This window comes from Aspergillus melleus (assembly GCF_016097325.1).
Source record: "Aspergillus melleus strain CBS 546.65 chromosome Unknown contig8, whole genome shotgun sequence".
NCBI classification, from domain to species: Eukaryota; Fungi; Ascomycota; class Eurotiomycetes; order Eurotiales; family Aspergillaceae; genus Aspergillus; species Aspergillus melleus.
Genome location: NW_025763377.1, coordinates 958,603 through 980,987, shown reverse-complemented (window position 1 = coordinate 980,987; position 22,385 = coordinate 958,603). Strand labels below are relative to the sequence as shown.

The 22,385-nt window shown below is 49.2% G+C and overlaps 10 protein-coding genes across 14 annotated transcripts; 3 read left to right on the top strand and 7 right to left on the bottom strand.

The window, feature by feature from the left end:
* Positions 1-75: 75 nt before the first annotated feature.
* Positions 76-2,286, bottom strand: DPB2 (DNA polymerase epsilon noncatalytic subunit; the record flags this gene model as incomplete). Its single annotated transcript, XM_046094127.1, has 1 exon — positions 76-2,286. One exon carries the CDS (start codon positions 2,284-2,286, stop codon positions 76-78), a length of 2,211 nt encoding a protein of 736 aa, XP_045950106.1.
* Positions 2,287-2,564: 278 nt separating this feature from the next.
* Positions 2,565-3,988, top strand: LDX57_012382 (SHNi-TPR domain-containing protein; the record flags this gene model as incomplete). The annotated part of the gene is made up of 2 exons (XM_046094126.1): positions 2,565-3,650; positions 3,701-3,988. The coding sequence occupies 2 exons, from the start codon at positions 2,565-2,567 to the stop codon at positions 3,986-3,988; spliced, it is 1,374 nt and encodes a 457-aa protein (XP_045950105.1).
* Positions 3,989-4,347: 359 nt separating this feature from the next.
* Positions 4,348-5,043, bottom strand: LDX57_012381 (yippee/mis18 family protein; the record flags this gene model as incomplete). The annotated part of the gene is made up of 1 exon (XM_046094125.1): positions 4,348-5,043. The coding sequence occupies one exon, from the start codon at positions 5,041-5,043 to the stop codon at positions 4,348-4,350; it is 696 nt and encodes a 231-aa protein (XP_045950104.1).
* A 1,549-nt stretch (positions 5,044-6,592) lies between these two features.
* MPE1 lies at positions 6,593-9,878 on the bottom strand. 3 transcript variants are annotated; one of them, XM_046094122.1, is made up of 4 exons: positions 8,834-9,878; positions 8,365-8,665; positions 8,212-8,312; positions 6,593-8,155 (listed from the first exon to the last, which is right to left on the bottom strand). In XM_046094122.1, the coding sequence occupies exons 1-4, from the start codon at positions 9,003-9,005 to the stop codon at positions 6,861-6,863; spliced, it is 1,869 nt and encodes a 622-aa protein (XP_045950101.1). In that variant the 5' UTR covers positions 9,006-9,878; the 3' UTR covers positions 6,593-6,860. The 3 variants fall into 3 exon arrangements, with proteins under 3 accessions (XP_045950101.1, XP_045950102.1, XP_045950103.1); XM_046094124.1 differs by having other exon boundaries at positions 8,365-9,878; XM_046094123.1 differs by having other exon boundaries at positions 8,212-9,878.
* A 33-nt stretch (positions 9,879-9,911) lies between these two features.
* On the bottom strand, positions 9,912-11,986 carry HIS7. 3 transcript variants are annotated; one of them, XM_046094119.1, is made up of 3 exons: positions 11,702-11,986; positions 10,179-11,627; positions 9,912-10,128 (listed from the first exon to the last, which is right to left on the bottom strand). In XM_046094119.1, the coding sequence occupies exons 1-3, from the start codon at positions 11,822-11,824 to the stop codon at positions 10,039-10,041; spliced, it is 1,662 nt and encodes a 553-aa protein (XP_045950098.1). In that variant the 5' UTR covers positions 11,825-11,986; the 3' UTR covers positions 9,912-10,038. The 3 variants fall into 3 exon arrangements, with proteins under 3 accessions (XP_045950098.1, XP_045950100.1, XP_045950099.1); XM_046094121.1 differs by having other exon boundaries at positions 10,179-11,986; XM_046094120.1 differs by having other exon boundaries at positions 9,912-11,627.
* Positions 11,987-12,252: 266 nt separating this feature from the next.
* DCD1 (deoxycytidine monophosphate deaminase) lies at positions 12,253-14,007 on the bottom strand. Its single transcript, XM_046094118.1, has 7 exons — positions 13,757-14,007; positions 13,336-13,681; positions 12,890-13,251; positions 12,688-12,820; positions 12,533-12,620; positions 12,428-12,478; positions 12,253-12,375 (listed from the first exon to the last, which is right to left on the bottom strand). Exons 1-7 carry the CDS (start codon positions 13,776-13,778, stop codon positions 12,346-12,348), a joined length of 1,032 nt encoding a protein of 343 aa, XP_045950097.1. The 5' UTR covers positions 13,779-14,007; the 3' UTR covers positions 12,253-12,345.
* A 418-nt stretch (positions 14,008-14,425) lies between these two features.
* On the top strand, positions 14,426-16,954 carry ATG7 (putative autophagy ubiquitin-activating enzyme ApgG; the record flags this gene model as incomplete). The annotated part of the gene is made up of 7 exons (XM_046094117.1): positions 14,426-14,616; positions 14,700-14,808; positions 14,873-15,639; positions 15,737-15,881; positions 15,940-16,407; positions 16,460-16,822; positions 16,877-16,954. 7 exons carry the CDS (start codon positions 14,426-14,428, stop codon positions 16,952-16,954), a joined length of 2,121 nt encoding a protein of 706 aa, XP_045950096.1.
* MRM2 (2' O-ribose methyltransferase) lies at positions 16,460-17,785 on the bottom strand (the record flags this gene model as incomplete). The annotated part of the gene is made up of 4 exons (XM_046094116.1): positions 16,460-17,304; positions 17,360-17,408; positions 17,472-17,734; positions 17,783-17,785. The coding sequence occupies 4 exons, from the start codon at positions 17,783-17,785 to the stop codon at positions 17,131-17,133; spliced, it is 489 nt and encodes a 162-aa protein (XP_045950095.1). The 3' UTR covers positions 16,460-17,130.
* Positions 17,786-18,821: 1,036 nt separating this feature from the next.
* LDX57_012375 (uncharacterized protein) lies at positions 18,822-20,505 on the bottom strand (the record flags this gene model as incomplete). Its single annotated transcript, XM_046094115.1, has 3 exons — positions 18,822-20,036; positions 20,095-20,385; positions 20,464-20,505. The coding sequence occupies 3 exons, from the start codon at positions 20,503-20,505 to the stop codon at positions 18,822-18,824; spliced, it is 1,548 nt and encodes a 515-aa protein (XP_045950094.1).
* A 470-nt stretch (positions 20,506-20,975) lies between these two features.
* On the top strand, positions 20,976-22,182 carry OST3 (OST3/OST6 family protein; the record flags this gene model as incomplete). The annotated part of the gene is made up of 4 exons (XM_046094114.1): positions 20,976-21,320; positions 21,384-21,481; positions 21,551-21,906; positions 22,001-22,182. 4 exons carry the CDS (start codon positions 20,976-20,978, stop codon positions 22,180-22,182), a joined length of 981 nt encoding a protein of 326 aa, XP_045950093.1.
* Between the last annotated feature and the right edge of the window lie 203 nt (positions 22,183-22,385).

The following is a 22,385-nucleotide window of genomic DNA, read 5'->3' as shown; positions in this document are numbered from 1 at the left end:
TCTCAAGATAACGATACATTCAGTCATTCATTAGATACGTAATCTGTGCTTTCACTAGTCTCGGGGGCAGATGGCCTAGTAACGTTCCTCTCTTACTCTCCCTCGATTCTTCAGAACATCGTACTCGATCCACTGCATGCATGGCATACTAATCTCAGGAATTAACCTCCCGGGATTCATCACATGGCACCCTTCATATGTCATACAAAACGGTGCTGCCTCCGCGTCTGCCAGGATGAGCCCGGTTGGTAGTGGATACAGCTGCAAAGACGATGCATAATCCCATAGTACGGGCCGCAGCGAGAGGGGGAAAGGCGACAGACTGCCTTGGTCTAGTATTGTCTTGACAAGCTTGCGGGCCATTCGAACCGCCGAAGCCGGATAAGACTTGACGTCTGTCGGTCTAATTTCCCCATGGCTTTCAGGCGCGGGGTGCAATCTGCCATCAGTCTCCAAGTCCCCGTCCATTGCTGTACCGGAAGGATCTAAATTTTGTGTCATGCTCAACGAGCAGCGTCTCAGCCTACCCGAAATGTCATCGCGGAATATAGCTAGTTCATGAACCGGCCCGAAAAGACTGAGGCGAGATGGGTTCGAGGTCCAAATAGCCTCGCCGGCAGGCTCGGCGCCCTGGGAATGATCCGACTCGGCATTGGCCATGGAAAATGCACGTTTTATCCTCGAGGTGAAAAGCTCAGGAATCGCTTGCCGAGGGATTGGAGAAGCAGCGCCAGCCGAGAAAGCGGACGACCAAGGGTCATTGTCGCCCGGTACAAAGACAAACGTGGAGCGCTGTAATAACGAAGGGAAATCAGACAGAATCCCCGCGAGTGAGTCAAAATACTCCTTGTATTCAATGCTCCCCGCCTGGCCGCCGCCGCTGACCGTGGCTTGCCGGACGAAGTTCCCGACGAGGACGAAAACCATCGGGCGCTCGCCGGGGGGAAGATCGTTGTAGATACCAAAAAGCCTCCGAAGCGCATCCGCAACCTTCATATTGTCCAGGTTCACCTCGGACATGACGGCTACCTTGAATCGATTCGGAGTTTCGGCGCCATCGCGCGCATGGTCGACACATCTAGCCTGGACCTGTCTCATGCGTGGACCTCGTGCACGCTCACTCCCAAGGCCTAGGAAGTCCACCCACCCAAGACCTCCACTGGAACTAACCTCTCCGCCACCTTCCCGAACACTGGTCCCAAAGGACGTATCTCGCCGCTCACAAGGCGGGCCGCAGATGGAGACACCAACGAATCTACCGCCAATAGTGCCTCCGATTCCGCTGTTGCCGCCGAGTGTTGACCCTTTGACGTTCTCTTCTTCTTCGTAGATCCCGTCTACGAGTACAATCATACCCGGAGTAAACCAAGCCCCATCCTGAGGTATTAGCTGTGCATGGCTCAACTCCACGGCAATGCTACCCGTGAGGTCGCTGAGGGTAAGTTCTCCTGTAGGCGACACGGAAAGCAACCCTAGCAGCAAATGCGAGGTGCCACTTCTGCCAAGCAAGTTCGCAATAGGTGTGAGCCTGTAGCCATGCTGGTGGTTAGATAACCCGCTCCCGGAGCGTGACAAGCCGAGAGGAGTCTGGAATGATTCATTCCGGAGCAAACGCTGGTATATGATGTTGTAACGATCCCGGAGCAAAGCAATATTCCTTGAAGGTGATGGGAAGAGGCTCGGCTCCGACTTAACAATTTCGAAATATCTTTTGTCGGCGTTGTAAGTCAGCCGTGGAATATCGAATGCATCAATGACCTTTGTCCAATGTCGAGGATGCAGCAATAGCTCCAAGTCTTCATCCTCTTTGTCGTCTTGCGGTGCCTTGCCCTCCGGCCTATTCTGACCCGCTATCCCCGTAAGGCCCTTGTCTGCGGTAGTGACCCTCCCCAAGACGACCCTGCCACCGCTCATGTTTCCCTCCATGGCCTGCAAGATAGCATTCAAAGACGCCCCTTTCCCTTCTTCAACTATGACCCCACCGCCGGCCTTTTTCCAGCTTTTTGCAACCTCATCGAGAACTCGCTCGGCGAGGCCCTCTTCGCGCCATCCCGCGCCACAGTTTTTTCCCACAAAATTGGCTAGGGTTTGGAGTGCAGTGGATGATATTGTCAGATTATGCTTCCGGGTGAATGTACGGAAAGCGACAGGTCGAAGCGTCGAGGGCGGGAGTTGAAGTGGAAGGATAGAAGTCCTAGTAGATAGCGGATTGGGTTTGTTCTTTCGAAAAGGATGCACTGGCGTTCCAAACGCCGGTGACGACGAAGGTATTGGATCCGAATCCATCGTCACGGCATCAAACCATAGTCTGGTCTCCGGGGGTAGGTAATCGATGTTTTCCAGTGCCGGGTCTCTGGAAACCGCACGGAATAAAGAAACGCGCGGAGCCACGCGACGCGACCCGCGATGGTTCCAGACTTCCTCAATCAGCCACTAATTTCATCTCCGCCATCCTTCCACCTTCCACCACCACCCACGCTCTTTATCTTGCTCGCCACGCTACATCCTCTTCTCTAGGTTCTTTCGGACAAGTTCTTCCCCATATCATTTCGTGTCACTTGGCCATGGCCGACGACGTCCAGAATAAGACCAGCCCGAGTCCCGCCGGAGCTACGGCCGATGTTAGCCTTCGGGCACAACTAGAGAGCCTCATTGAGCGAGCTGCCGCCAAAGATGCTCTTAAGGATTTCGATTCGGCCGCCGAAATTTACTCCGAGGCCACAGAACTTCAAGCGAAGTTGAACGGGGAACTATCGCTTGACAACGCCGATCTACTATTCGCCTACGGGAAAGCTCTATACAATGTGGCCGTGAGCAAAAGCGACGTCCTCGGCTCAAAGGTGGCAGGCGACGCGCAGCCCCAGCCAAGCAACACACCGGCTCAAAGTACCTTGCCATCGAAGTCGGCAACTGGTGGTGACAATCCCATCCAAAAAGCAATTGCTAGTGGGTTGACTCCGACGGGAGCGGTCGGAGAAAATGCGCAATCTGGGTCAGCTGGGAACAAGCCGCTTTTCCAGTTCACCGGCGACGAAAACTTCGACGATTCGGATTCCGAGGAGGAGGATAACAAGGAAGAAGAGGGTGCCGATGATGAAGATGATGACTTTGCCAATGCCTTCGAAGTTCTTGATCTGGCCCGCATACTTTACCATAAGAAACTAACGATTGACGACGAAAGCGGGAAGGGAAAGTCGGCCGATCTATCGCCCAGCATGCGACACCTCAAGGAGAGGCTTGCGGATACGTATGATTTACAGGCAGAAATTTCCTTGGAGGCTGAACGCTTTACGGATGCAGTTGCCGACTTAAGAACCGCGCTTGATTTGCGAAAAGCGTTGTTTGCGATGGAAGATCCATCTATTGCTGAATGCCATTACAAACTTTCACTTGCCTTGGAGTTCGGGTCAGTTCAGAAGGCAAACATTGACCGCGAAGGCGATAATAATGATCAGCGGGGCAAAGTCGACGAGGAAATGAGGAAGGATGCAGTATTCCACATGGAAAAGGCCATTGAAAGCTGTCGGGTTAGAATGACTCTAGAGCAAACCAAACTGGACCGCGAAAGTTCCGGAGACGAGGATAAAACAACGGCTATGAAAAGGAAAATAGCCAACGTGAAAGATATCATCGGCGACATGGAGCAAAGAGTAAGTCAAGCCCCCTCCTTATCGTGGGTAAAAATCTCACTGGCTTGTAGCTTGTCGATCTTCGTCGCGGACCGATCTCATTAGAAGACGACAAGCAAGGTGAAGCGGTCCTCCAGGGTCTTCTAGGTCAAATTATGGGACAATCTGCTTCCGAGCAAAAGGCAAAACTCGACGCAGTTACGAAAAATGCCAACGACCTCTCTTCACTTGTCAAGCGGAAGCCAACCGATGGCCAGGCATCTCGCAAACATGACTTGGCACATAAGCGCTCATCTTCTGAAGACACCCCCGAAAGCAATGCGAAAAGAGCGAGAAAAGACAACAACACGTCTGATTGATTCGGCCTGTGGTCATGTCCTGTTTTTCAATCATTCATACTTCGTGGGTCTACAAAAATGATCCTCTTGATCCTCTACCTTCGGTTCACCTGCAAAAATCGCTGGGCACGCGCAAAATAGATGGTTTTAGTTTACATTGTCATGGCAGGATGGATGAGACCCATAACGATACCCCATTCTTGTACGCTTAAACAAAGACTTAATTCCTCGGTATTCATCCGAATCATTAACACTATTACGATTAATTAAGGCCCCTGGAGTTGGGTCAATTAGCAAATTAGTACAGGGAACGCGGAACAAGAAAGATTCCTTGGCGTGGACAGGTAGATCATGACGAGGTGTAGTGGCCATAGAGGGTCCTATGTAAGACCAAAAACTGACGGACGATCAAGTTTGCGGCTTCTCCGACATGCTGCCAAACCGGGGCTCCAGATCCCCGCAAACAAATCCTCGCATTCGTCTTCGTCTTGGCTGTCGAATTCCACCGGAATTCCCGAAGCTTCTGGTTGTATATCCGCGGCTTCCAGTGACTCGGGTTGTGCAGGCGAGCCAACATAAGTAGCAGACTCCCAAGACGAAGCGGTCATGGTTCTCCTGGTTTCCAGAATGAACTTGCCGACCTTATAACGTTGCGACTCCTCCTCTGCCGCAACATATTTCCAGCCAAGTACGCTTCCGCAGAAGGCACAACTGATATCGCTAACTGTGTGGGATCCGGTGACTAGCTGGCGCGGAACGGGTTTTTGAATGATGGTATTCGGAAGCGAGACTGTCGGTGATGACGTTGCGTTCACCGAAACGGCGCAGGCCTCTGGCTCGGCAGACACAAGATATGCGCGCCCATGACGGCCAGTGAAACCCTTACTGATGATCTGGGAGGTCAAGCAGAGGTCTGTTGCACAGCGAGAGCAGCGGATATAAGAAACATGGCCTTTCAAATACTTGGCCTCGTCTCCGCTATTATCCTTCGAGGATCTGGGTTCGATCGTCACGGTCGACCTGCCCACGCCATGCTCCCTGCGGCGGAAAGGTGGGAGCAGAAACTTGGGGAACATATGAACAGGCTAATATTGAAGATGTGTACTGGGGCCGCCGGTATTACACAAGGCATTGAGGAGAACTTCGTTGTGTTCAAACAGATAGTGCCTGCAGTGCAGTTCATGAAGAAGTGTGTTGTCACGCTGAGGTCATGCGCGCCTTGGGTCTTGGCACCGGAACTACTTGATTGAATCGAACTTGTTATTACTACCGAACGTGCTCCATGCGCCTAAACTCATCAGAATCAACGATACTCCTACTGAGTAACGTAATAAACCCCGGAATTGTCAACGGGATAAAAAGATTTTGATATTATCAAACTTCAGCGCTCATAAACAGCCATCTGGTACTCAGCGAAGGCTCGGGTGTATGTTCCAGACTCCAGGGTTGCAATGTCGACAAGGCAAACCCACACCATCCTAGATTCCTAATTACTGCGAGCTCGGTTGCATCTTGGGAGCGGGGGACGCATGCCACAATTTGTGAGCACGCGAAGCTAGGAGTGCTGGCCAGCTCGAAAAGAGCGATGAGACTGTTGGCTGTGAGCATCTTGGTCGACTACATAGGCTGTCAGGAGCGCAAGACAGTCCGTTCATCCACGTACCCCGTTTTGAGACCTTGTCCTAGTTCATTGTGTCCGAAGAATACGAAGAGCGTTCTATCGTCATTCATGCCGGTGACGAAGCCCCTGTATACACAATCACTTGCGTAATCCAGGACTTCAAACCACCTTTGAATCTGTCTGCACCCTGATCGGTTGGGTACGGTTGGGTACGCACCCACCCCTAGCGACTCCTGCCTCGAAATTCTCCCCTCACCAAGGAAAATAGCAGATAGTTTGTCGCAGAAGAGCCTCTCACACTCTTCCGGGATGGTTTGCGCAGCCTCCCCCCTTTGCTCCAGTGAATTGTTAACCGGAGAGCCATGCTCGGTCTCGGGACTGACACAGAGCTCTAGGGGAGGTCTTTGGGAAGGAGTTTTCGACCCTGAGGGAACCTCAGGGATACCACTGGGCCCCTGGTTAATAGGGAGAGATGCCAAATCAGTATACTGCTTTGGAGGTGAAGAGAAGTGCTATGTACTTACCGGCCCCCAACGTAGTGCAGTAGTGAAATCCATCAACGGCCGGAGTCGACGCGTTGACACTGTAGCAGCTTGCGAGTATAGTGGATTGAGCATTCCTATCAGCATGTCTTTGTAACTGATTGGAAATACTACTGTTGTTATTCAAAAGCTTAGCCATGATGAGAGCTGCCTTGGGCTGATGATTGATGTGGGATAAGTTTGGCGTTCGAACAAGAGTTAGAAGAATCGGTCAGCAGATACTCCAACCGGTCAAGATGGGGTAAAATCAGATGTTTTGCCAAGTTCGATGGAAAGGCGAGCGGTTACTGTTCCAGCGTTATGATAAATCTAGTAGGAGGTAGTAGTTATCAAATAGTGATTGTAGGATAGGGGTCAAAGCCTCTCCGTCACCCGTTCGTCACTACATGACCTATCACATGACTTGACTTGGTGCCTCAGGCACAATACCTACATACGACTATGATTTGTGAGGACGATCATGAATAACGAGATAGTCATCTCTTCATTTCCTTCTTAGTTTTCTCAATTAACTACAGAAAAAAGCAGCAGCAACCGTAATAGTCAAATTAAGTCCAAATGCGAATGCTTTCCTATCGTGTTGTGACTAGGCCGATTAAGTATTCCTGCTAGGACATGCGTGCAAAGAGTCGAAATGTTACAGGAATATAAGTTGTACAGGAAATAAGAAATACGCCGCCACCCGCACGGCACAGCCGTTTGTGAAGACCGCCACATGATTCTGTCAGACTTACAGCTCTCGGTAATCACTAGGTCTTATCCTCCGATGTCTTGCCTGGTGTCTTTGCGGATTGACAGGTTGGCGGAAATAAGCCGTATCTTCTTCTCTCGCATACGGGGTGCTGAACGTGGTTCGTTGCTGGTTCGAGAAATGACCCATTCCCGGTCCCTGCGGGAATCCTGGATTATGTCCCACCATTGTAGACACGGGAAATATGTTGTTCGGCGTATCCCCAACGCCATTGTACATACCAGTTGTGCCATATCCGCCGTGCATTGCACCGCTGACATGGTCATTGTAAGGCCCCGCTGAAAGTGTGTTGAAGCCTAGAGTATTCATAGGGTTCCATGCTTGATCCATAGGGGCCGGAAAATTGCTGGTCGGATTCAAACCCATTGCGCTGTTCATAAACCCAATGGGCTCAAATCCAGGGTCAGGAAACGGCATTGCAGGAATACCGGAAGCCTGCATGAAACCGAGGCCGGGAAAAGACATCTGCTGGCTGAAGGAAGGATTCGTAGTAGATCCAGCAGGATTTTGAGTTTGTGAAGTGGACTTCTCGCTTGTCGTTTGAATGCTGTCGGTCTTGTGTTTCTTTGAAGTGTTGGCAATGGACTCTCCGGTAGACGTGCTGGGATGCTCATCCTCGGCTGGTCTTTTTTTCGATTCTGCATTTACTCCTTGGCTGGGTAAAGTCGATTCAGGTATCGTAACCGCGGGGTCATCTGCAGCAACTGACTGCTCTTCGTGAGAAGTCTGTTGTTTTTCCTTTTCCTTTTTGGACTCTGCCTTTTCGGTCTCATACGCCTTTATCTTGGCGACGGCCTCGTCGTCCACGAAAAGATTATCAAGTAAGACTCCCTCAGTCGCACACCCAGGACAGACGAAATCGCTCTCTATTAAAGCATTCGTAATGCAATCGTTGCAGTAAGTTCTTTGGCAGCACGGCGTTTTTGTGGGCTCTAGGAGCATGCGTTTGTCAATCGGGCATTCCAACCCTCGAGCTTGCAGCTCTTTGCTGTATTCTGCGGCTGCTGCTTCGGCGGCGGCGGCGGCGGACGCTTTGGCCTTCTCTTGGTATAGTTCCCACGCTGCCTTGTCCGGCTTTGCAATAACGAAATCTCCATCAGCATTGACCATCACGCCAGTATTTCTCATGTCTTCACTAGACCCATCCAGGGTGATTGACTCTGGCTTCTCGACCTTGGTTTGAAGGGAGCGAGGGATACCAGTTGATCTCTTGACCCTGTACTTCCCATCAAACTTAGGGTCATTGTTTGTTGGACACGCTTGGATCCAATGTCCTGGGGAATGAGTTAGCCTACGGCACAGGGGCAAAAATTATTTAAAGCAACCGCACCTTTTTCACGACATCGATAACAAAGATAACCGGGTGGCGGTGGATGATCGGGAACATTGACTGGTTTACCTCGGCCTCGACCGAAGGGGACAGGCGTGACACTAAATATCAGTGTTAGCTTCCTATGCATTGGCGCCAACAGAGCACACTTACTTCGCCATCTCTTGTTGTTGTTCCCTCCATTGATTGGCTTGCAGATTGAATAGCGCATTGATTTTCTCCTCTTCGGTCTGAGCGTTATTAAGTTCCTGAACACCATTGCTGACTGTGTTACTAGAACCTAAAGCTGTCCGGGTCGACGAAGTCTGATCATGACGAGGAGCGTTGCGCGCATTGACGGGCATTTTCCCGGATACATAACGGGCAGCACCACCTTTCCCAGGCCGCGAGGCAGGTAGTCTCCGGGCGATGACGGAAGTGGAACGGGGTATGATGGTAGTATCATCATCGTACTCTAAGGCCGTGAGGATGGGTCAGCTTTGCATGTTTCATTCAGTTTGTTCCCTTCCCCTACTCTCCGTGATGGGCTCTAGTTTACTAGTCCACCCATAACCAAAATCTTTTGTAAGGAGCAGGCAGGGCGAAACAAAGGCTGGATAATTGCTCAATTCACAGGACTCACCTTCCCCAGTATCCTCGTTATAGATAGATAACTCGAAATCGGTCCCATCACCGAGCCTACTCTGATTGATGATTTCGCGTTTCAATTCAAAGACAGAGATACCGGTGCCATCAAAGGTTACCCTGGAGGGTTCTTTCTGAGACTTGAACTTGAAGTGAACAGAGGATGACATTGTATTCAATTGCACGGCCAACGAAAATGTTTGTGGACGTAATTAGATCAAGAATTCTTTAAGGGGCACCGCTTTGACAATGGAGAAGGATACAGGCGACAATATAGGAAATGGAAATAATGATTGATACTTAAGAAGCTGGCAAAGCGCCGGTGACAAGTTTAACGACTCGAAAACCTTCCTTTATAGATTCTTGGAGATCGACAGCCCAATGTCTATTGGCGATATTGCTCGAACTCATGAACTCAAAAGACTCTTCTTGATGATTGCTGGATGGCAGGTGTACCATTCACTGCATACGAACAAGGTCAAGTCTGATGATTACAGAAAAAAGGAAAAAAGGGGAAACTTGTGGCTTCGCAGTAGATAAGTCAAAGGGAAGTCTCAAAGGTCTTGCCAGTCCACCAAGTAGAATCAAGGTCCTGATCCTTGCGTTGATAATATATGCTGACAAGAACCGGTTCTCTGTGCGCTCTGACGGAAGAAACCCATACGCGACAACGATCGGGATAGTGTGATCCAGGGAAGGCTAGGAGAAAATGACCGAAAGCTGATCAGCTGTGGATGTTATCCTGAATGGAAGTTTGAAACTCGAGGAAGTGTCGCAAACTATAAGCAAGATCGAGAATATGCGGATTGTGAGTAGAGACTCCCTATATTGATTGGCGGTGTCAGGGATGTAGATGATGTGGGTTGTGGGTGAACGGCGTTGGTGATGGGTCAGGATGCTGGGATGAATTCGCAAAGTTGTGGATGGTGGCGACTGGGGGAGTCACGTGGGCCCAGCCAGCGGCTCCTGGCCCATGCATGCTAGAGATCCATTATTGTTGATAGTATGAAAGAGAAGCAATCTGCCGCCCCCAACACTTGCCATTCTTTCTTCTCATTAAAAATGGGTACTCAATTGACGAAACAATTATTCTTTATGTTTCAAAAATAAATCTAATGATGAAATTCGCTCTATTTTTAACTCACTTCCCCCACTCTATTCCCATTCAGTGCCTCCTCACCTCTTTGGAGCCAAGATAGCATTCTATATCTCAGTTTCGAAAGAACGAACTAAGAAGCCTCTGCTACTCAGATATCCCTTCACTTCGTCAACCGTAAACTCGCCACGGTGAAACTTGAACTTTGTTAGCACAAAGAAAACCATAACAAGGGGAGAATTCCTACCATGCCAGCACCCAGAGCTGCATCAGTAGCTGTGTGTTCAAAGACTTGAGCAAAATGTTCAGGAACACCAGCCCCACTTGAAGCAATAACTGGTATTTTAACAGCAGCTTTGACGTCATTAATGAGTTCTAGATCAAATCCGCTGTTGCTTCCGTCCTTATCAATGCAATTCAGGAGGATTTCACCAGCTCCCATTGCCTCAACGGCTATTGCCAACTGTCGAACATCGACATCTCGAGCTTCCCTCCCCCCCTTGATGGTACACTGGTACCAGCAAAAGCTTTGTCCTGCTGCATTTGTGTGCGCCGTCTTGATGGTATGGTGGTCGGTGTCTTCAGGTCGATCAACATAAACACGTTTAGGATCGACGCTCACAACCACGGCTTGATTTCCATAAGCCTGTGATATGGTCTCTATGGCAGTTTGCCCACTCAGTTTTTCACCTGCCTTATAGAACTGTTCTGCTGCAATGACAGCATCCGACCCAATGCTAACTTTGTCAGCTCCGGATTTGAAATACATGGTTGCCACATCAAGCGCTGAAACATGAGTGCCATCAGTATCCACAGTTTCCTTGATTCCGCCCCCTATTGTAAGAGGAACGAAAACCGTTTCCGATGTTCTTCTCAAGATTTCCAGCATAGGCGTATCTGCCAAAGGGCAATTTCTGAAAGACGTTATGTTGAGGAAAGTCACCTCATCCGCCCCCTGTTCGTAATACTTTTTGGCCATATCAACTGGCTTTCCCAGGTTCCTAACTTGCCCCCCGGCGTCTACACCAGTCTTCTCGCGGACATCATATTGGTCACCTTTCGTGACTACTAGATCACCAGCATCATTTGTACGGACATCTAGACAGGCAATAATTCTGCGAGTCAGTCCGTTATTGTGCCGTTGCAAGCTCGGGAGGTCTTTTGCGAGTGACTGAAACTGATCACCGTTTAGAAAGGCGCGAAGGGTCCGGAGACCAGCATGGCCACTTTTCTCGGGGTGAAATTGCGTCGCGAAAATGTTGTCTCGGGCTATGGCACCGATAAATTCTTGCTCGCCGTATGTTGCGGTAGCAACTGACCAACCACGTTCCTCCAGCACACTGGGTGTATAAAGTGCTGCGTATGAATGGACATAATAATACTTGCTGCTTGGGTTTAACCCGTAGAACGTTTGATCGCTTGAGGAATGACACTTGGTCTGCATGGCAGAGTTCCAACCTATGTGCGGCACGCTTTTGGTATCGGCATTGAACTTTTGCATGCGCATTGGGACCACCCCCAGTCCAGGGACATGGGGGTCCTCCTCCGAGCCCTCGAACAGGGCCTGTAGGCCGACACAGACTCCCATGAAAGGTTTGCCAGCTTCTATATGCTGTTTGACGGGTTCCAGGTATCCCCCTTCTGAGAGTTGAGAAAGACAATGGCCGAAGTGGCCGACGCCCGGCAGGATAAGTTTCTGCGATTGCACATAGATTAGTCAATGAGGATCAAGTCAACGTCAAGACATTCAAGCCAGGTATGCACTCTCACATCCGCATTCTTCAAATCATCAGGAGATCTAATCCATTCCACATCATACCCAACTTTATTGATCGCATTCACCAAGGAGCGAACATTCCCGGCAACATAATCAAGCAGGTGCACGGTTGGCATTGCGGCAATTGCAGTGCCCTGCTTGGAATTAAAAGGAAACAAAGAAAAAATAAAAAGTGGTTTCAAGGAGTATGATTTCTTCAGGTGTTGAGCACGTCAGTAGATTATTGAAGGTTGCAGTAGCCCTCAATTCACCGGCTGCCGTGATGATTTTAATTCCTCTTGATTTTGAAGAATACCTCTGGAAGCCCACCATCCCGCGGATGAGTCATGTAGGTGGCGGGGCAATTTTTGTTCCCCTCACCTAAGGTACCTTAGTTACTATGTACATACAGTAAGTACAGTACATTGCAAGTGCCTGGTATGACGATACTTACAGCCATACCTTAGTTACGTGTATTAAGTACATACATACATACGTACAGTGGACAAACACCACTCTTTTGATCAGAATATGCAAAGATTCTACGTATCCTAAAGTACTCAATCGGCGGCAAGCGTTTTTGATCTAGATACCTTTAGAGCACGTATGGAAGAGATATGCTGCACTTCATTTCTCTTATAAGCCCACGCCTTGTGAACTAACCCAAATAAATGAGCCCATTTTGAGGCTAAGGCGGTTTTAGCGGTGTTGCGTGGAGGCATTAGGGATTGCTTGCTTACAGGAGAAAATTGCCGAAGCCGAATGCCGGCGGTCCTGAGAATTGTGGCACTCTAGGGATTGGGTAAGTAGGAACCACGAAAGCGGAAACGGCAGCTGGAGCATACATCTTGATCCATGTTGTAGCCTTTTGAGTAGACAACCTCAGAGATTCCAACCTGGGTGATCTTGACTGTGCACGTCAAGCAGGGACAACTGTGATCTCATGATCCTTGTTTCAGCAAACTGCCGGTGTTTTCATATAACCGCCCTTAAAACTTACGTATCGCAATAGAGCACCGCGCCTTCACGTATGCGCTCTCGCCCAGCCTCTAAAAGGGCATTTTCCTCTGCGTGGAGACATAGGCAGGTCGATAGACCAAGACCCCCGCCCTCGCCACGGTTACATCTGGGACCTAGATAGTCAAGTGGTAAGTCTTGACTCGACCAAACGAATAAGCATGGTGAACATGGGAGCTTCATACATCCTCCTTCATTGCAGTTTCTGATATGCCGGGGAGTTCCATTGTACCCTGTGCTTATGACGCGGTGGTCACGAACAAGAACACAGCCTACTCTTCTCTTCATACAATTACTCCGCTGCGCAGCAAGAGATGCTAGTTGCATGAAATATTGGTCCCAGCTCGGTCGTAATCTCTGATCATCGGCTAGGTTCAGAGCTTTTAGGGCAGCATGGAGTTCCTCGAGCGAAGAAGAGGAGTTGAACAATCGAACCTGGGCTCGATCTGTCAAATAAGCACGCCCAACATTCTTCTCGTACAGATGTTGGTCGTTCCAAAATATAAACTTCTCAAGTGAAGGAGGCTCAGTTTGTCTCCTTCGGCATCTAGAGAAGCAAACCGAGTCAGCCATGGTGGAACGTTATGGTGTGGATAACAGGGGATTCATGGTAACTCGGGGGATTGCTGACCTATCCACCAATCGTTTCCATCGAAGACTGACCGGTGCATCCACGCTCACCAGAAGGAAAAATGGGCGCTGGAGAAAGCGGTCTAGAGTGGTGCCCTCCCAAATGTCTGCTGTAACCCATAACCCTTGCCAGTTCTTGGTTGCAAATTCGAGGAGCGAGTCTACACATTCAAAGACTGTTGAAGGTGGACTTTTTATCCCCCCATTTGTATCGGGGACTTGCAGCTGAAGATCAACCTCATCCTCATCAGCTGCTTGAGAGATGGTATTACTTTTCAACTCAAGTAGCCGGAAACCTTGATTCTGGATGAGATATTCCGCGATGGCATGTTTGCCAGAGCAGATGCCTTTGAATAAACAAATTAGTCTGTGCCCAGCAGTGAGGTAATCCGGTAGTAAAAACAGTTCAACAAGCTGCTAACCTCCACACAAGCCAATCAACATTGATGTTGGAATTTAACCATATACGCAAGTCAATGTACGAGGTCTCGTCAGCAAGGTAATGGGTAAACTGATAGGACAGTGGCAGCTTACAGATGTTCAAGCTAGCGATTGCTGCTCTTCCCCAATATACACAAACTAGCAATTCCAATGCCCTCCCAGCTGAAACTTGTCTGCACGTTACGCAATAATGAAAGTAGATACCTAGGTAGCTATAATATTTCTTCTTCCCTCAACAGCCTGTCTAGCCATATTTGGAAAGCGGTTAAGAGGGCCCGGTATTATACTACCGAACGGTACCTATCAGGTACCTCTGTTGTCTTGTCATAGGTACAGTAAATACGGGCAACCTACCTAGGTAGTAGGGTACCTAGGTAGCCCCTCGGAATTACGGTAGACGTCGGTGTGAAACGGCGCTTAGTCCGGTCCCTCAGGGCGGGTTCCCCGCGCGCTTTATCATCCTTATCTTCTCGCCCCTCGTGGATGTGCTCATATGACAAGGTCATTCATTTGTTTACACCCTTAAAGGTCTTGGGATGAAAGATGTCGAGTTGCCAGCTCCCCGAAAACTGTACTTAGCATAATATCTCCAAACTTTTATCCAAACAGAACTTCAGAAGGATCATTCGTCGAGTGTTCCAGAAAGCAACATGCAGTATACGCCATTCGCGTCGGACATAGAACTGCCGTTCTATACTGCTTTGGCATCCTTGAAAATCGACCATGACAAACTTGATGATTCTACCAGAAAGCTACTGGGTCTCTATGAGATCCGCTCCACGGATTCTCCCAACACCTCGTGTCGGATGCAAGTACACGGAAATGCTCTCACCAGCGACGAGTGAGTGCTTGGAACTAATCTTCATACTCTTATGCCCCGGTTGAAAATGTTGGTCTTGCTCACCGAACACTTGCACGTAATAGGGTACCAACCGGTTACTATCGAGCCGAAGGCACGATGAAGAATGTAAACACCATCGAAGAATACCGAAATGCGGACAAAGCCTTTCTTCTCCAGGAATCTGGCAGGACGGTGAGTTCAGCCGCCTCCCCCCGGCTTTCTCTCGAACCATGATAACACTTCTCTACAATCTCAGATATGGGAGGCTATAGTTGACGGTTCTATCTACTCGTTCCCGTCTTTACTCTCATCCTTCCTCGTCCTCTCGTATGCAGACCTCAAAAAATATAAGTTTCACTATTGGTTTGCCTTTCCTGCACTCCATTCAGACCCATCGTGGACCGCATCGCGTCCGTCAACACAAATCACCAGCCGCGACCAGGTCGGGGACAGTACTAAACATGCCAAAGCCTTGTCAGTCTTCGAAAATTCGGCTCTGATAGAAGCAGTGCAGGCTTGGAGTTCTGGGGTAGATGCTCGTCAGCGCGGGTTTTTCTTGGCTCGCAGAGTGCGAGGCAGCGACGGCAAGGCAAATACTGACAACGAAGCGCAGTCTGCGGCAGTTAATATGACGTGCTGCTGGCAAGTTGATGCTCTTGCGACCTATGAAACCGGCTTCTTCGAGGGTGCGCGCTTTGAGGATTGTTTTGTTTGTTTCGTGGATCCTTCGAATTACGAAAATGCCCCTGGATGGATGCTCAGAAACCTACTAGTGCTTGCGAAACGACGCTGGAGACTTGACAAAATCCAAATCCTGAGATATCGTGAACCGTTTTCGAAGCATGACCAGGGTCGCAGTATACTAATGACGTTGGAGTCACAGAGTGCTCAGACCACTGGTACTGCAGAGTTGCAGGACACAGATGCCAACGCTATGCCGAAAGTAACTGGATGGGAACGCAACGCAACAGGAAAGTTAACAGGAAGACTGGTTGATCTTACCGAGTACTTGGATCCTAGAAGGTACGGGCAACTGCCTCCCAGTTCTTGAGGAAGGAAAACAAAATACGCAGCCAACTAACGACGCGTGACTTTTCTTGTCTTCTGCGTTGGATGGCAGATTAGCGGATCAGTCTGTTGATCTCAACCTCAAGCTTATGAAGTGGAGAATAAGCCCCAGGCTCAACCTAGATACGATCAAACACACTAGGTGTCTTCTACTTGGAGCCGGTACCCTCGGAAGCTATGTGGCCCGAAATTTAATGGTACGTTTGCCAAACTTCTTACACCCGAGGGACAAACAAGTAACATAGGGATATCCAGGGTTGGGGTGTTACTAATATTACATTCGTGGACAATGGGTCTGTGTCATTTTCGAATCCTGTGAGGCAGCCATTGTTTAATTTTACAGACTGCTTGGGAGGGGGCGCAAAAAAGGCACATCGAGCATCCCAGGCCGTGAAAGAGATATACCCCGGCGTTGAATCTACCGGATATGCTTTTTCGGTCCCAATGGCTGGCCACCCTGTGTTGGATGCCCAGAAAACCCGGGCAGATTTTGAAACTCTTCAGAAGCTTATAGATGACCACGACGTAGTGTTTCTCCTTATGGACACAAGAGAGTCACGCTGGCTACCAACCGTCATGGGGAAAGCAGCTGGGAAAATCGTTATGAATGCAGCGCTAGGCTTTGACTCTTTCGTGGTAATGCGCCACGGTGTGAAAAATGAGGAGCATCAAGAAGCAGAACTTGGGTGCTACTTTTGCAACGATGTTGTTGCGCCGATGAATGTGAGTGTCAAAGATACAAAATTGCCTGCCGGTGTGGCTAATTTTTGGACAGTCGGTCAAGGACCAGACACTTGATCAGCAATGCACTGTGACTAGGCCTGGTGTAGCTGCCATTGCCTCGGCCCTCTTAGTTGAGCTGCTTGTTTCGCTTCTCCAGCACCCTGACGGAGTTGCAGCCCCAGCCCCGGTATCCCAAAGCGATGATCAAAACGATCACCCCTTGGGACTAGTGCCACATCAAATTCGAGGATTTCTCTCGACTTTTGAGAACATTACTATCCACGGGAGGAGCTACCCTTCCTGTAGTGCCTGTTCGGACAACATCGTTGGCGCCTTCAAGAGTCAAGGTTGGGAGTTTGTGCAGAAGGCATTGAATGAACCTGGGTATGTCGAGGAATTAAGCGGGCTGAAGGAGGTGAGTCACTCTCATTAGTCCCCCCCACAAGCGCAATCACTAAAAAGCTGCAAGGTTCAATCAAAAGCCGAGGAAACGATTGCCGACATAGAATGGGATGAATTGTCTGATGAGGAAGAATTGGCCGTGTAAGGCCAACACATCTAGCTGTTGAGTGTCGCATGGGCGTCCGCTATTTTGCATCTTTGTCATGTGTCCCCGTGAATGGTTCATCTTTGGTCGTTTGTTTGCGACGGAGGCCAATGAAAAATGCCTCTTTGGATTCCTGATCATTAAATTAGTGAGGTTATTTTGAGAAAACTCTCATGTTAACTACATACGTTGCGCGACGATTGTGGCTTGACCCTGTGTACTTTTTCGAAGAGCGCTTTAAGTTGATATTCCAGGTCACGATCCTCAGCACCTTGATAAAATTTACAGATGAAGTGGCCACCGATTTTCAAAGCCTTGTAACTGAAGAGCAACGCAGCGTGGCAGAGGTCCTTGGTTCCGATTGAGTCAGAGACCAAATATGTGGAGGGTACACACAACACTCACCATACTTCCGGCATGATCTTTTGAGCTTATGCCACTTGTATTCATCATCCTATTGCGCGGATATCAGTGCGCCTCACTCTCATAACATAAAAAGAAAAGCAGGGGGGCAGACATATCGCTTAGAACAACATCCACTGTCCTTTCGCTACGATCTTGGGATGTGCTATTCAAGTTCTCCTTTGATTTTACGCCGCGTGTATCCGAGATTTCAGAAGACTTGTCTCCTTCCGGGCCCCGAAGAAGCATTTGAAGGTGAGCTTGAACTTTGGGGTCTAAGAAGTTCCCTTGTATCGCGGACACACCCTTCAAAGGCTGGGCTGGATTAATATCAACGCCCAGCACGCGACCGTTCGGTTTCGTACGAATGACGGCCATCTTACAGAACATTAGCTGAGAGGTCCATTCTGATGATAGACAACAAACCATACCTGAGACCAGGAGCCCGGAGCGTACCCCTATGTTTCATTCATCACATAAGCCAGGATCGACCTATAAATTAATTTCTCGCCTTACCAAGTCGACAACAGTTTGGCCGCTTTTGAAGACGCGGTACTTTTCATCAATCTGCCCGAGTGGAGGTTAGAGTTGATTGATACACCAAAGGATTTCGGGTCCTGGGCTCATGAAACCTGTAAGAGCTTGAAAGCCGCTCGACTTTTCAACCCCTGAGCTGCTGCTTCCTTCGTAAAATGGTCCTTTGTTTGACGAGCTTGCCATCTTTTCGACGAAGATTGTCTTCTGAAAAAGAGAGGAAGATGTGTACATAGCAACCGCGGTTGTCGGGGAAAGCGTAAGGACGAAGACATGGCAAGCCGAAGCTGCGACAGTGTTAGATTTTTCTGAAGAAAGATTAAACAACCGGGACTATCACAGTAGAGGATGCTGTTTTATGGGGGAGGAAAAGTGATAATAGTTAAGGTAGTTGTTTCTCTTCTTCCGCCTCGAAAGACCGATGGGGTTTGTCCCGACAGTCTAGAGCGCACTACTGTGTGGAGTACGGAATGTGGAGGATGCCAATCGTGGTCGGAAATTGATTGCCATAACTACAGAGTACAACGTAACCACATATGAAGAGAACTAAGCATCGGTGTCACTTAATCTTTGTGCAGAGCTGTCTGCATGGCTATGCACCATGGGCATACCGTTCTAATGCCCATGGATTGAAAACAGGAAGTGGCTCGTTGACTAAATAGTAAGTCGCCTTCAGCTTCCCTAGAGCTCATACAAGAAGACATTATACTGTGCTAGAAACCTGTGGCAGGAATGCGACATACAAGGACATACATCTCTAGGTAAATTGTCGCAATATGCAAGTAAATTATACCGCCCACTGTATGAATGCAATGGGCATGAGCATGCTTCGTCTTGACAGACAGAAACTTCTAGCCTGTTCTTGAGTCGTCCAGTTTTTGCTGGTAGAGACTGCCTATATCCACTTATCTTTCATGGCGAATTATAGGTGTTACTGCCGTCTTTTATCTCGTTTCAGGGGTGAGAAGTCTGACAATCCACCAAAGCCTCGGTTCCTCGACAGGTGGCTGCCAGTTGAAACAGACAATGGCCCAAGATCAAGACCAACATTCCGGCTGGTGTTGCTACCGGGGACAAGCTTGCGGCCCGGTTTTTTAATTTCTTGTAGCTCATCGTCTTCGTCCTCCCCTTCGAATATGTTCTTCTCGCGCTGCGCGCCTAATTTACGTTTCTTTGGCCTAGATTGTGCGTGGGTAGCCAGGTGGGTGACCAACGTAGAAGCTCCGTCAGCCAAGTCCCCTGTGTCTAATTTGTTGAACGGTTTCTGGGTGGCTTTCGGTTTGGCGTTGGCGATCGACGCCGGTGGTTCGGATGGTAGTCTTTGCGCGAGTCGGGGAACTGATTTACCCGCCAACGTCGGGTGATGCTGAGGTTGAGGATTATTGCTGTTGTTGGTCGGGCTAGCCTTGGAGAAGGCCCGGTTTGCATGAAGCTCGTCTGTGCCATCAGAACTAATTGGAGAGTCTGGAAGACCGCCTGTACGGTTCAGAAAAGGCGTTATTGAAAATGACGACTTGTCGCCGGGTAGCGCAGATGATTTCTTTTTCCTCTCCCGGGCGTGAATCGCCCCGGGCGTTGCAATAGTAAGCTCTGCGTTAAACCTTGAGGCGGTTTGTTGAGTAATGGGATGGGTTCGGCGAGTATGGTTACGAGGCTCCGTGTCATTCAGGCTTCCATGCGCCCGCTGTTTGTCATTTGAGCCTACCTGGGAAATGTCATTAGTTGAGGGTGGTTTTTGGTTTAGAGTCTCCAATCTTCTCTCTAGGGAGAGCCGTTGGGCCGTCCATTCGAGACTCTGTTGATGAAACTCCTGTTCACGGCAATTCCGCGCCTGCATCTCTTCTGCAATTCTTCGACTTTGTTCCTCCAGTCTTGCATTGAGTGCCGCAATCTCTTTGGCTTGCTGCGATTCTCGGGCTAATGTGTGCTCATGTACATTTCTTTCGTTGGCCATGCTCAACTCGAGCGAATTCAATTGACGCTCAAGATCTAGTTTTTCGGTCAATGGGATACTAGAACAATACTCCTGGGCCCTGAGCGCTTCCATCTCTAACTGCATGGCCGTGAGATCTTTTGAAAGACGGATGTTGTCCGCAACAACCTTTTGTGAGTCGGAGCTGGCGCTGGCTAGGGAGGCAAGCTTACGCTATCACCACGTTCAGGCTTAGCCATTTCAGAAAAGGGGAGATCGCAGGGTTACACACCTGAAGGCTTTCTATCTCGCTAGATGCGATGCGCGAGGCACTCCGAAGATGGTCAAGCTCGGCACAAGTCGCCTGGAATCGATAGCGAGTATCAGACTCTGCCCTCAAGGCTTTGCTGAGCTTGAGGTTGGCCTGGTCCAGCTGCAGCCGCAGGTTTTCGTTCTCGAACTGGAGAAATAACTGCTCGACACGCTTGACGCGCGTTTCCTCAGTCCCCCAAATTTGTGTCGTCTTCCCGAAAACATCCTGGAGCTCTTTTTCAAAGCGCGCTGTTCTAAGGGCCAGTCGACACTGTTGAATAGGGTTAGGCCACTGGTTTTTATCAAGTTTTTTCCCAATCACTGCGTTGGATTGAAATGCTGCACATACATCGTCTACAGTGCACTCCGAGTCATGATTATCCGGCTCCATGACAAAGGCAAAATACCGTGCCGGGGAATCGGGACTGTGTAGCCGTTGTATTAAGTAAACGCGCGCTCTATGTACACGTTGCTTTGAAAGGAGAAAAGGAAGGGATAGGGGGTGTGAGTCGGTGACAATAAACATACCTCGGCGACTCGGCGGGCGCCTCTGAACATCGGAAGGAAGAAAATAAGTCCGCCTTCCTTTGCTCAGCACGGAACTCCGCCGTTCTGCACCGTAAAGCAGTGCAGCAGCAACCGGGCCTACCTGGTATGTACTAGTGCACCCAGGTACCTAGTGGACACCTAATGTTAATATACCCCAAAGACTAATCTGTCGTCTGCACCACCGTCCTTCGCCGCAGTTCTCCGGTATCTTTTTACAATATTATCCCGTTCGATCGGCTCGTCTTCTATCTTTACTCTAAATCCCTAGTCCGTCACCGATCGTCACCGTGTATTGGAGCTTGCCATGTCAACATGAAGCTCTTCACTCCGATAGTGACATTCCTTTGGATGGTAACCTGCGCGTTTGCCGCAACCCCGAGTCCAAGCAAGTTTGAGAAGTACCTGTCACTTTCTCGCTCCGGACCTCTTGACTTGGACGATTCCCTATATGAGGACTTGACTTCGAAACCTCGGGACTATCATGTTGCAGTTATCCTCACTGCCACAGATGCGCGATATGGATGCATCTTATGCCGCGACTTTCAGCCAGAGTGGGAGCTCATCGCTCGCAGTTGGAGCAAGGGCTCGAAATCTGATGAGCTCAAGCTGCTTTTCGCTACCCTGGATTTCAGCCAAGGAAAGGCTACGTTTCAGAAGGTATGTAATTTCACTTGCAGCCTCTGTTGCTAGCAAACAAAAACTAAGGGAGTCCTAATGAAGTTGATGCTACAAACCGCCCCTGTCGTACTTGTTTTTCCGCCAACCGTTGGTCCTTTTGCCAAGGTTGATGATACCCCTTTCAGATTCGATTTTAGCGGGTAAGGGTACAAAGCAACAGCGAACTTTTTCTTCGCGACACGGAGTGAATTATCTACTGACCGTACCAGTCCAATTTCGGCCGACCAGCTGTACACCTGGATCAATCGACATCTGCCAGAAGGCTCAAAACCACCCCTCGTTCGCCCCATAAATTACATGAGACTAATAACTGTCGTCACGCTGTTGATGGGGGCATTGACTATGTTCACTGTGCTCTCTCCCTACGTTCTACCAATCATCCAGAATCGTAACCTGTGGGCCGCATGCAGTCTGATTGCTATCTTGCTATTCACTAGCGGCCATATGTTCAACCATATTCGCAAAGTACCATATGTTGTTGGTGATGGCAAAGGTGGTATCAGTTACTTTGCCGGCGGGTTTTCCAATCAGTTTGGGATGGAAACGCAGATTGTCGCTGCTATTTGTAAGTCTTGTCCCCTCCCCAGTCGAGGGAAGGAAAGAACGAATGGGCGGGAGCGCCGTTGGAATCAATGATGCTGATAAGTGGTCTTTGAAAGATGCCGTTCTCTCCTTCGCAACAATCGCCATAGCAATGAAGGTTCCTCGCATTGCGGACAATAAGGCGCAGCAGGTCGCCGTGGTAATCTGGGGAACCGTATTGCTTGGTATGTATAGTTTCCTCCTCAGTGTTTTCAAGGCCAAAAATGGCGGATATCCCTTCTTTTTGCCGCCGTTCTAGATCTCAGTCTCCTTGGGCTATTGAAGCGTGGCATACATACATTCTTGCGGAGATCAACAATGAGCTATCGATAGGTTTGTCAGTGAATCTTCTGCCCGAACTGGTGGATTTTGAATGTATTCTAGATTCTGGGTAGACATTTCAAGCTAGCAAGATACAGCAAATGTCTTGGAGATCCCTGTATCAGTCCGTAACTTAGCCAT